Source organism: Aphelocoma coerulescens, chromosome 5 (genome assembly GCF_041296385.1).
Source record: "Aphelocoma coerulescens isolate FSJ_1873_10779 chromosome 5, UR_Acoe_1.0, whole genome shotgun sequence".
Lineage (NCBI taxonomy): Eukaryota > Metazoa > Chordata > Aves > Passeriformes > Corvidae > Aphelocoma > Aphelocoma coerulescens.
Genome location: NC_091019.1, coordinates 21,074,673 through 21,087,003, shown reverse-complemented (window position 1 = coordinate 21,087,003; position 12,331 = coordinate 21,074,673). Strand labels below are relative to the sequence as shown.

Genomic DNA, 12,331 nt, shown 5'->3' with positions numbered 1-12,331 from the left:
TCCCCAGGGATGTGGTCACAGCACCAGCCTGACAGAGTTAAACAAGTGTTTGGACAACACACCTGGACACATGGTGTGACTCTTGGGGATGGTGCTGTGTAGGGACAGGAGTTGGACTCGACGATCCTTGTGGGTCCCTTCCAACTCAGCTTATTCTATGATTCTGTGAAACAGCACTATTTTAAACCAACATTGCTCCTGGCAGAGAGCAGTATTTGTACCATGCCACAAATAAACTCACCCTGGAGGTAATAGAAAGTATGCTTTGCTCATGAGTTTCATTTGCAATACAGCACTTTCATGCCAGTGTGTTTAAAATGATCTTCAGTGAGTCTTACAATGACAGTTACACAGTCTGTCTTACACCCGTGTTAACTAATAGGAAAAACATCAATTTTACTTAAATACAGTAAGCACAGTAAATAAAATGACCACTACCACCCACTTCTGACTGGCAGTTACTAATTGCTTCAGTTACCTTCGTGGCTGACTTAATAAGACACTGCACTAGGTTCAGCAATCAGGATACAGATCAGCTCTTAGGAACAGCCTGGCAAATTACATAATTATGAGCAAGAGCATATAGTTTAAGAATTATTCATTGCAGGGCAATTTATGGAGCCCTTGACAAAGCTACAAAGATTCTGCAGTTTCAATTTTTTGTTCCCAAGTGTTAATTTTATAGGGAAAAGGTAGGACTTCTAATAGTACACTCAGTTCAAGAAGTAACTAGTATATGCCATCAGTCAGCAGCATTTGCCCTAAACAGAATAACCTGAAGTAACCATTTTTTGAAACGTGAAAGCCCTCCATAATGAACTCTACATTCTGTGCAGCTTTCTTGAAGCTATTTTCCCCCAGACACTTTAGGCAACAGACATCTGGAAGAAATACTGTGCTTTAGGGAAATGGATGCCTGAATTTCCTAAGAAATGAACACAAAATCTTCAGATTCCTGCACTGAATCATTAATTTCACCACCATATTCTGCCTTTACCTTGTGAAGCAGAAGTTTGGTGTTTGCCTCAGGTCTTGAAGGCATCACACTCGCCCAGTAACCCAAACCAAACAACATTATGATAAAGACCAGTGCCAATATGTGAGTGAGTGTGCAACTGAGGTATCCTCTTCATCCTTGTACAACAGTTACATCATGCAAAACTCAAGTATGAAAGACTAATGTGACCTGCTAAACCCACTGTGAAGATTCTTATGTAATAATTGATCTCATGTAGAGTGAGATAAACCCTTCTACTTCATTGTAAGACAAGCAGAACAGCCTTTAGTTGTTCTAGAATGAAGTGTATTTATTTATAAAGACATACCCAAATCAATATGGACAAATTAAAAGGATGCTTTAAAGGAACTAATTTTTAGGAATCACATCCTAGAGATTTATACTTACATTTGCTTTTGGTTTCCCAGCTGACTCCAAACTTCAACTACAAAACCATCAAAATTTTCATTCTAAATAAAGAGAATTGTCAACAATATGGAGTTAATGACCATGCAGTTATTTTTCTTGTACTATTACAGATTGAACATGCTTTGTATTCTTATATCAGCTTCATCTTTAACAAAACATTTCATGGAGAAGTCCAAGAGAAGCTTAAATAATTTAACAAACATGCAAAAGTTGAAAATCTGTATTATTTATCCACGATGTCTACTCTTACAGAATAAACAATATTGTATAAGGAAAATTCAGACACTAAGGAAAGATGGTTGTTAAGCAAATAATTTGACACACTTTTACTTGTATATTGGGAAAAAACTCATTATCTCTTGAGTCTAAAGATGTAAATGCTAATTCGGCATAGACATGATCCCAAATATCTCCCACAATTAGTCTCTCTTTTGATAATTTATTTTTAGCATGATCAAGGATCCTGTTGTATTTGAGTTGACCTCCTTAAGAGGTCAACTGTTACTGAGGACCTAAAATTGATGTATCGGTTACAAATTTTAAGCAATTACTCAGTTTAACTCTACATCCAACTTCCTCTAGAGCACTGTAAGATTTCTTTACATCATGTAGCAAGTGATGAACTCTTATTCTGACAATAATTAAGCAGGCTGCCATGAATCAACCACTAATGCTGAATGTCTTTTGGGTGCGACTTGCCTAGTCCCACACATGCATAGCTCTAAAGACATTAGGCAAGAGGTTGGCCAGAAACCTTAGAAAAATTCCTCTTCTCCTCTCCCCAGTCTCTTAACATTTTGAGGGAACTGGTTGATCAGACCTGAGCAAAACTGTTCAGTAACACATATCCAGTGACTTATTCTTGGTATTAAAAGTGACTCCTTAGCTCTACCACACTGAGCCTGAATGTATTCCTGTACAGAAAACAGCACTCATTGCACCCATGACCCTTTTTCTGCCTATCAGAAAATACCACTAAGCAGTTTAGCCACTGCTCAATAATTACATTTTTTAAAGAAATGTGAAAGAAATTTCAAGCAGGCAAAAGCCACGGGTGCAGCTGCCAATGACAACAAGGTTATGTTGATCAGACTGATGTAGTCTCACATTAGACTCATAGTCATCTGCACTCCAGTGTTACTACACTTCATATTCACAGGAATTGGACACATACCAAGACACGCTATTAAGAATCCTGCCTCATTATTGTTTTGAGCAAATTTTATTTTGTAGAATACAAAATCACTAGAAATGAGAAAACATCGATTACAAAAGGAATCAAGTATCATCTCACACAATTGTATAAGCATCATAAATAGTTTTTTTTTACCTTGGCTAGAAGAACCATGTTCCTGGAAAGCTCCTCTATCTCATCTTCACTGCCAAAAACACTCTCAAAGTCTTGGTAAGTCCAGCCATCAAACAAAATTCGAGGCACTATCAGGCAAAGTTGTCAATCAGTAGTGAAAATTAAGAATTTATTATCTACATTGGAATGTTTCTGCAGAAAGAGAATACAGCAGATACAAGCAAATAGGCCACTAAAAATCATATCCTATGACTGAGATCATTACTTTTTCACTCTCACCAATTTCAGCAGCATAGATAAATTGGCACTGTAGAACATTCTTCTTAATTTTAAGTTTAGTCAATGGTCAGCACTGACGCAAGTTTTAAGAGACAATACCTTCATTCAATTGAGCAATCTTAATTGAACTACCACTTGGGGCCTCAAGTAGAGTCTTAAAACAGCAACAACACAAGACAGCAATCTTTAGGTTGTGTATCTCTTCTACCCCAATAATGAGGTAGAAAAGTTCACCTCAAACTCTAATTTACTCCATACACAGCCCTATATTACTTCACTCTTCTACTCAACTTGAGGCCCCAAGACAAATGTTTACTTTTGGAAAGCATGGGCACTTGAGCTTGTGTAATTTCTTTTTCTAAAAACACAAAACATTAAAAAATAGACAGGAAAACTGCTGTTGGAGCAGCTGACAATCATGCCCATAGGAAAAGTGGAGCGATGTCTAAGCTTTTTCTAACTACCAAGGCTGTAAAAGAGTGTTTTAGAAGAGTATAAAGAGATTTCAAAGGCTTTATCCTCTGGTAGCTGAAGTACGTTAAAATATCTGACTGAGCGTTCAATTTTTCTAATGCATTTCAAATTTCATACTCCCTTCTGAATCAAGAAGCATTTCACAGTTCCACTGAATTCTTGCTATAGACAAATGTAAGAAGTCTAGCACAATAGAATCTCTACAGCAATGTTTGCCATTTTCCCTAAAGACACACACTGTAGCACATCCCATGAGTTCCCAACTTCAAGGGGAGAAGAGACAAAGCAGGACTTTTCTACTATCGTGCAGGAAAGTCTGCCTGACTGACTCAGATTTGTATTTTTTTTTTCTTTTCAACTACACAGAAACCCAAGCAACAAGTTTGAAGAGTTCTTTCCCCAGGGAGGCACACAGTGTTATATACTAGTATCCCTCCAGGGAGGGCACTGTAACCCAGGATTTATTCAGAGACAAGAAGCTGAGACAAAACATTAAGGCATCAAGAAGGAAAACACTTCAGTTACTTAACTATCTATAGCCAACTGCTTTAATTTTTCTTCTCAGGCATCTTCCTTCATACAACTGTTCTAAGGTTATCTCCCTTCCTCCCATACAGACCTGGAAGAAAGCCATCCTTTCCTTTCCTAGCAGCTAAAGAAGATAAAAAACAAGCAAACAAACATAAACCAGAGGCTCACCTATTTTGATGGTTTTGGAGGTTTTTCTGACATCTTTCATCCAGCCTGTGAAACAGTATCAAGTAAGACAGCTGATAAAATATAAATGATGCTGACAGTGACAACATATTTTCACGCATTCTTCAAATGATGTAGCATAGTTTCATTATACCTATCTTCCTGCCACAGACTACCAGTTCATAATCCACCCAGACAGAACATCCTGAGATGCACAGAATCTGAAGCCATGAACCTGCACCGCAGCATAGACAGCATTCGCTACAGGCTTACAATAGTCCCCACCCAGCCTCTCCCTGCTTCATTCTGCCTCCCTGTGGAAACTACCCTAGCGCCTACTCAGAACAACACTTCTGCAGCCACCAGGCATCACCCGGGAAGAATGTTTGATTTTTTTCAGATGGTCCTTTAAAGTGCCCCATCCACACCTCTTGGCAGTCATTGCTCTAGGATGAATTTGTTAGTAGGCACTAACATGGTAAGAATTATAGCTATTTCAAATGAAATTCCACATTCAATCAACTTCAAAACCATGAACTAGCATATACATTCAATCAACTTCAAAACCATGAACTAGTATATACTAGCTGAAATTTAAACTTGCTACCACTTTCCTCACAATGAAGGGAAAAAAACTCTCTTCAAATTAAATTTATCTTCCCTTTCTAAAACAAATTCACCTAAAGGTTTTTGCAAAAAACAAAACAAAACAAAACCCACAACAGGTGAACAACTGCACAGTCCAACACCAAAGACTACTTTTCCCTGTACATTGCCCTTCCATTTTTTTAAGAGGGGCCTTGTGGACAGCATGGTGGACAAGCCAATCTTCCTACCTACATTTTTTGACAAATAAACTATGTACACACATGGAAGCAGGTGAGGACTGAAAGAAGTTCACTTTGAAGAAAACCCAAAAAAAAAAAATTGAATGGATGAAAGTAGTTCACCATGAGGCAGAGCCAGCAAAACCCACCTAGTATGCTGTCCTGGGTTGCAGTGCATTCTATTACCATCCTCATGAGCTGTTGAAATCAGGTGGGGCAGTGTTTCCTTGCCTCCTCCCCCCAGACTATCTTGCTGTTAATGGCCCATCATTGTCCTGCGCATGACTCAGAGATAACTCCCTCCAGACTATCTTCTGTTAATGAGCCTAATCAACACTTGGCCTCATGACTCATTACCCCATTGTGAGATGCTCCACCCAGAGGGAGGAACCAAGCATCCCATCCTGGATATAATCTGAGATGCTGAACACCAGAGACAACCCTTCCACTGGATTTCTACAGGACAGGAGCTACATAGCCACCACTGGACCTGAGGAAAAGCAGACCCTATTTCTATACAATCACTGCTTCAGAGGACTGCAGCCACCATTCTACCAGACTGCTACCATCACCTAGACTAACAGGGAGTCAGGCTGTATCTTGACTGGGTCAGTTCGAACCAGTGTTTTATTTTTCCCTTTTCTTTAATTTCCCTGTTAAATTGTTATTCTGACTTGGTGCCTCCCACTGGTTTGTTTTCAAACATATGCCAAAGCTATCTAGTCTGCAACAATATTTCATTTCATAATCAAAGAAAAAGAAAGTAACACCTTGATCAGCATCGTGGAGCCCAGTGAACTGGAACCTTTCCTTCCCTCTCCTTTTCACTTGTAACCAAACCGGTGAGATTAGCGTAAATTTGTTTCCAAATATTTTAGCAATGTCATAGCCATGGTTGTTCCACTTGAAAAACAAAGGATAGAAAAAAGTGAGATACTCAGAAGCAAGATATACAGTTCATTTAACTTTTGACCAATATAAACTCTTGAACAGAAATGTAACCATCTCCTAGATCCCTATTTGTTTATTCGAGGAAACCTTCTGGGATACTGATTTCATTTACATAAGAAAGTACTCTGGAAACTGACAGCTATATGAAAGGCAATCTTCAAATTGTGCTAATTCACCTGAACTACAGGAACTTGCTTGTAGATTTCAATACAGTTTTGAATTTACAGACTCTGAATTTATGTTCAAGAGAACTTGAGAAAGGTGGAAATTTATAGGGCACCTATTTGTCTTTTAAGCAGTATAAGACTAAAACAAGTGAAAAGTATCCTCTAAAAAAAAAGGATGAAACCTTTATCATTCAAGAAAGAATGCTTTGAAGGAGACAGGATAGCAAAAGACATCAGTCTGACAGCAGCATACAATTGTTACTGTTGATTTAGCAGGTTTAAATTGCAGCCCTCCTGTTCTGACTTCACTGCAACTTCATCTGGCTCATCACTGACAGGAGAATACTATCATATCTCTTATAGCCAGTGTTAAGGAAGCTTCCCTGTCTGACCATCCAGGAGCCACTCCAGCAGTCACACTCCCACCACTCTAAACTTTCACTGCTGGAACCAAGGCCCCTTCAGAGTGGGTGGCTCCAGTGATCCCACGGGTACCCCTCTTGGCTCCCTGCACACCCCACACTCACACAATCAGACAGGGTTTCCTTACCAGCTCAGGCCTGGGTTTCCCACAGCAGATGTCTGGATCCTTAAAACAATTTAATCATGGTGCAGTAATGCAGAAACACCTGGAGCTGGTGCCTTTAGGGACAGACCCTCAACAAAGGAATCCCTGGGTTTGTACCCTCCATGCCTGTGACAGTCTGGGGTCTTCCTGCTGAGTCCTTGGCTCCTGCTGTGTCTAAGTCCCCAGTCACCTGGCCGGTGCCACAGGTCCCTCTGCCCTTTGTCATGCAAGCAGGTCAGGGCCCCTTGCCTGGGGCTCCCACCATGTTCCCCACCCAGGGCACAACCTGCAGCTCCCACTGCAGCTACACACCCAGCTACCTGCTCTAAGGGTATTGCTTAACACCAGGGAGACGAAAAACAATATGACCTAGACATCCCCCAAGAAACAGATGGAAGAACAAGGGCTTGAACCCCAAGCCAGGTCTCAAATACTTCTCTGGCTATTTGACTGTATTTGACCAGCAGTTCCCATTACTATTAAAATATTTTAAAGCAGGGATGCAAGCCTGCAGGTTAGCGCAGTCTGCTGCATATTCATTCAATGCACAAATCTTATTTATTGTATTAACTTACAGGAGTAATATATCCCAGAACATCTCCTGAGAAATGTCTTTCCTTCATCTTCTTGGAGCAATAACTTTTATGTTCCAGTATAATATCCTTTGCTTTTGGATCCACAACTACCAATCCCCGGTCTTGTACATTTTTATCAGAATGCAGTTTCTGTGGAGAGAAGACAGTTATTAGAACCAGTTATATGAAACAGCCACTTTCAATGGCAACAGACTTTAAAAACAACAACAAAAAAATCACTTCATTAAATTCTGAGCACTCCTTTTAAATGATGCAGAGCACTTTGATTTAAAACTGAAACACAGAAGTACTCAGAAATGATTTGTCATCATCAGTACACTTTGTTTGGAAGGTAAAAAGCATATAAACAAAAAACAAAACCCAAGGCATTACAAGAGTAAAGAAATTTATGGCAGCTGATGGTGCTCTGTTTTCTAATCAATGCTTTCTGTCATGTTACCCCCAAAACAATAAAAAGGGGTTAGGAGTTCTTAACCAAGAATTTGAAGACAACTTTTTAACTGGATATATTTTAGTCTGAGAATGCTGCATTGTGGTTACTGAAGGTCAAGATTTTAAACACTCTTCTTTAGGGAAGATGTTTCAACTGAACCAGCAGATAAAAACAGAATGAGAAGACCTAATAAGATGTGCATGGTGAATATGCAGAAGCCATCTATTGATTCAGTGTAAGGAATTTAGGGCTATGGTCTGCCTTAACACCTTGTATTATTCTCACTACCTGCAGATGAGATTTGCTTCCTGGTAGATATTGAGTAAGTAATACAAACAATGGCAGATGTATAGTCATAATGACAGGAAACAATAACATGTTCAGCAAGTGAAGGGAGACTTCAGCATGCTGGCTCTGCTTGCTCTGATTATTGTGGGACTCTGAATCATTTCTGCCTGCAAAAGAACTACTGCTCGGAAGGCTCTTCAAACTCTTTCAATCAGGATGCAGCCTTCCCATTGGCAAGGCTCCATTCCACCAGTAAATGACCTAGAGCTCTTGGCCCAAACTACTGTTCCCCACCCTGCTTTCCAAAGGGATGGAAGTGTGTTCCCTGAAGGGACAAAAATTCGTGCTTCTGCAGCTTGCATTGAGGATAAAGTTCCAGAAGTCTACATCAAATGTTTCAAGAAGTGAACTATTTGTGACAAGCAGAAAAGCTAAAGGACAGTTGCAAGGTTTATCTGTGAGCATAAGCTTCAGCAGAAATGCATTAACCCTGTTTTAACAGAGGTAGAGGCCATTTACCAAAGCTCAATTAATTTACTGCACGTTAGATAAGAAAAGAATTTCAGTTATTTCCCTTACCTTTTCCTCCAGTTTTTTTGTAGCACCTTTCTTTGCATCTGTTTTCGACAGGGTACCTTCAGCTAGCCAGCAAATCATGGTAAGAGAAAGTGAAGCACAGAGAAACCTCATGGTGTTTTTCCCCATGTCAGGTTTCTCTTCTCCTGAAAACATAAGGGTTCAAATCTCTGTGAACAGAAGAATATAACAGTTTCATTCAGTTTTCTTGTCTAAAAAAAGTCAAGCAAATTTCTTATCTCCCACCTAGAATCAAACTTATTAAGGCAGTACTGTTTTAATAGTGCTTTTGTTCTGGCAACAAAAGCAGAGGATTTAAAGAGATTATTCCTAGTCTCAAACATCTTTTTTTTTGTTCCTTGTTTTAGTAGCTGTATCACAGATGAAGTGGGTTGGACCCTTGCAGCTTCCTTTTCAAAGAATCCCCTAAAAAAGTACAACTGTTTACAGCTGCAACTGAGATAAATGTCTTCTACATGGAACAATTATTGTACCACCTTACCTCTTCTATAGCCAAGAGATAACATTTGTTTCTGCTCCTACCTAGCCTGGCCAGTGTGCCATAAATTAATTAACAGATATAAAGAATTACAGCTATATGCTTCCAGCTGTGTGCCTTTACTGCAACAGGTGAGACCTTTGCTTTCAATTCCTTGCCAAGTCACTGATACAGAAATTGAAGAAAAAAAGGGAGTGGCATGTCCTTTTTGTCTAGAAAAATGACTTTGACAGCTTGTCCTAGCTCCAGATAAAGGAACTGAGAATTAGTAGACAACAGTTCTGTTGTGTGTTCATCTATCACACCTTGTATATGCAGGAAGACTTTAAAAAAAAAAATCAAATACAGACAGTTTTTTTTCCAACCCCTCCCCATTTAAAAGCTGCACTGGTTTCCCAGCCTAGCTCCCAGCAATGAATAAGAAAACAGAGAAAAAAATATTTGGCATTAGGGGAACCAGGGCTCTAGATATGTATCAAGCTGCCTCTCATAAATATGAGATCCTGATGGAGAAGAAAATAGGTTATTTCCTGCAATATTCTGAATTTTTGTTAAACTTAAAAAATTATCTTGCTTTCTATATTACTCTACCACTCACTTTAAAGACTTACAAGCTCATTTCTACAAGTCATATTTACAAGACTTGTTCTACTGGCACTGATAACAAGTCACTGCTCAAAGTTTGAGTACTTTGTTTCTGTACAAAACATCAGGTGAGGGGTCCCACAACACCAGACTGAGCCTCTTAGTATTGTGGCAGAAGGAATCTTAAAGCTTCAATGGAAGTGTACTCAATGAAACAGACATGAAATCAACAACTCAATAAACTTGCTCATATTTGGATGTGTCTGGCTTAGCAGTGAGATTTTAAAAACCAGAGATATTTATTTGTAGGATTTAGGGATTCTGCAGGAAAAGAGGAATATGTGATTAGGCAACAAAGTAGAAGGATGATGGCAGAAGTGCGTGAAAAAAACCAATGCCAGTATCACCAAAGAACATAGAGCATTAAAAACCTCATGTACAAAATTATTTGAATATTTTAGTCAAGTCTTTTATAAACTGCAAATTAAAAGCAATAAGCCGCCTAATTTCTTAGATCCAGAGAGTGTAGTAAAAGCTAAATTGCTATACTGCTTGAAAATCACTTTTATGAATAATTAAGGTCTTATGCTTCTATTTTGACTTCAAGGTCACTGGTAAACCCTTTGTCTTCCACATTCCAAAAAATGAGACAAAGCAGGTTGCTTTTGATAGTATCTCCTATGTTCCATCTAGCTTGGCAAGATCTATAAACTATTGCAGAGAGGAATAACTGAGAGCCTGAATAGTCAATACAAGTCTTAACTATTTGGACAGGATATCAATTCACCCAGAAGCTCGTATATATTGATTTGGAGGTGTTTGATTTCACTTTCAGAAACAATTAGCAACAGTATCTACTTCTCTGAAAAGAAGATAACATCCAACAGCTGAAGAACAGAAGTTTAAAAAACAATCACTGAACTCTAATTAGACATCAAAATATGCTCATTTCCTTGACAGGATCGTATCCATGTGTCAATTATTGTTAAGTCAACATCCACCCCTAGATTTATGGGAAGAACTGAGCCTGTGGCAAAATGTTTTCTGCTACTGACAGTCCAGTAACAACTCTTGGTTGGAAACTTATTTTAATAGTTTTTTCTTTAACAACATCAGTGAAAATTAAGTAGATGGCACCATTGTAACACAGAAGATTAATTGTCAAACCTTAAATGCTCTTTATGGAAACTATAAGCATGCATTTTGCAAGCTTTACAAAGCTAAATCCTCATCAAGCTTTTCTTCTATGAACTCTCCGCCATTTTTTAACTCTTCTCAAATTAGCTGAACTCAGTAGAACCGTCTGAGTTTGGCACTCTTTAATTCCTTTATCACTAAAAAATGCAACCAGAATTGAAGACTGCCTCTGTCTGTGTCCTTGTCCAACTGATACTATGGACAATTTAAAGCTTAAAACATCATTTGACAAACTGATCTGAAGCCCAGGTTCCTCTCTTAGCCAGGTCACAAACGTTGCTTAACCCCAGCCTCCACATGAGGTAACTTACTTTTGGTCAGCTGTTTTAAATTTATATTCATTTTTAAAAGCGAATAAAGCTAGCACAGATTTAGGCTGTCCAAAATAAGCGAGCAAAGAAACGAAATGGATGCTGCACAGCACTGAATTAATGTTTATAGTTTATTTATAAAGAAAAAACTAGATTCTAACTACATTTGCAGAAAGAGCCTGCATCACTTAGTAAAGGAAGATCAGGAAGCATATACTGCTGATACATTTTTAAATTAAATCAACAAAAGCTATACTGAGGAGTGAAGAGTGGGAATAAATCCGTTTCTAACCTGTGTAAACATTAAGCCCTTCCCTCTTACAAGGTGCTCCACTTTGACGTTCAGAATTCCCTCCCACACTCGCCCGACTCTCGAGATACCAAAGCTTGCCAGGGAGCCCGCACGCCTGCTCTGCCAGCAGCGCTTCAGCGCCAGCCGCGCCGCGGCCTCCCCCGAGCTCGGACCCCGCGGGGCAGCCCCGGCCTCCCCCAGCTGCCGCGTCACCCCCGCCGGGGCGCTGCCTCGCCCCCACCCTTTACCCCTCCCCTCCCTCCTTGCCTTCCCTCCCTCGGGCAGCCCCGGCGCCCCGCGGACACCACGTACCGCCCGCCGCCGCCGCGGAAGTGCGGGCGGCAGAGCCCCGCCCCGCCCCGCCGGCTCCGGGCAGCGCCGTGGCGGCGGGAGGGCGCCGGGCTGCGCCAACATGGCGGGGTGGCCGAGGGAGCGGCCGCGGCTCCCCGGCGCTCCGGGCCGGCTCAGCGGCGGCACATCCCGGCTAAGTCCCATGGGCAGAGCCGCCGCTGGGCTGGCCCGGCCCGGCCCGACCCGGGGCGCGAGGCTTTGGGGCTCATCAGTAGCTGAAAAAAAGGAAATGCTAATAATGGTGTGATTCTAAATTCCTGTAAACAGCCTCTTGGTTTAGCCCAAACTGTGGCGAATTTTTAGAGCTCCAGGCCTAGCCTGGAGAAGAGGAGTCTCAGGGATGACCTTATCACTCACTGCAATTGTCCAAAAAGAGACTGTAGCCAGGTTGGGATCAGCCTCTTCTCACAGGCAACCAGCAACAAGAGACAAGAGGAAATGGCCTTAAGCTACACCAGGGTAGGTTCAGGTTGGACATTAGGAGGAATTCCTTTACAGAAGGTGAT

General features: G+C 40.6%; 1 protein-coding gene across 9 annotated transcripts in view; it reads right to left on the bottom strand.

Annotated features, from left to right (window-relative positions):
* The window catches only part of CHID1 (chitinase domain containing 1), a 105,990-nt gene extending 94,135 nt beyond the window's left edge, over positions 1-11,855 (bottom strand). For 5 of the 9 annotated variants that reach the window (XR_011151356.1, XM_069017003.1, XM_069017005.1 and 2 more), the window contains exons 1-6: positions 8,594-8,736; positions 7,273-7,422; positions 5,782-5,914; positions 4,188-4,232; positions 2,757-2,863; positions 1,406-1,467 (exon numbers count right to left, since the gene is read on the bottom strand). Coding sequence is in view for 8 of the 9 variants with exons in the window: in XM_069017003.1 (XP_068873104.1) it covers positions 1,406-1,467; positions 2,757-2,863; positions 4,188-4,232; positions 5,782-5,914; positions 7,273-7,422; positions 8,594-8,719 (623 nt within the window). In the remaining variant the exon portion in view is untranslated. Of the gene's footprint in view, positions 1-1,405; positions 1,468-2,756; positions 2,864-4,187; positions 4,233-5,781; positions 5,915-7,272; positions 7,423-8,593; positions 8,761-11,474; positions 11,635-11,786 lie in introns of those variants that run through there. The other 4 variants (XM_069017000.1, XM_069017002.1, XM_069016999.1 and 1 more) reach the window with 4 other exon arrangements.
* Between the last annotated feature and the right edge of the window lie 476 nt (positions 11,856-12,331).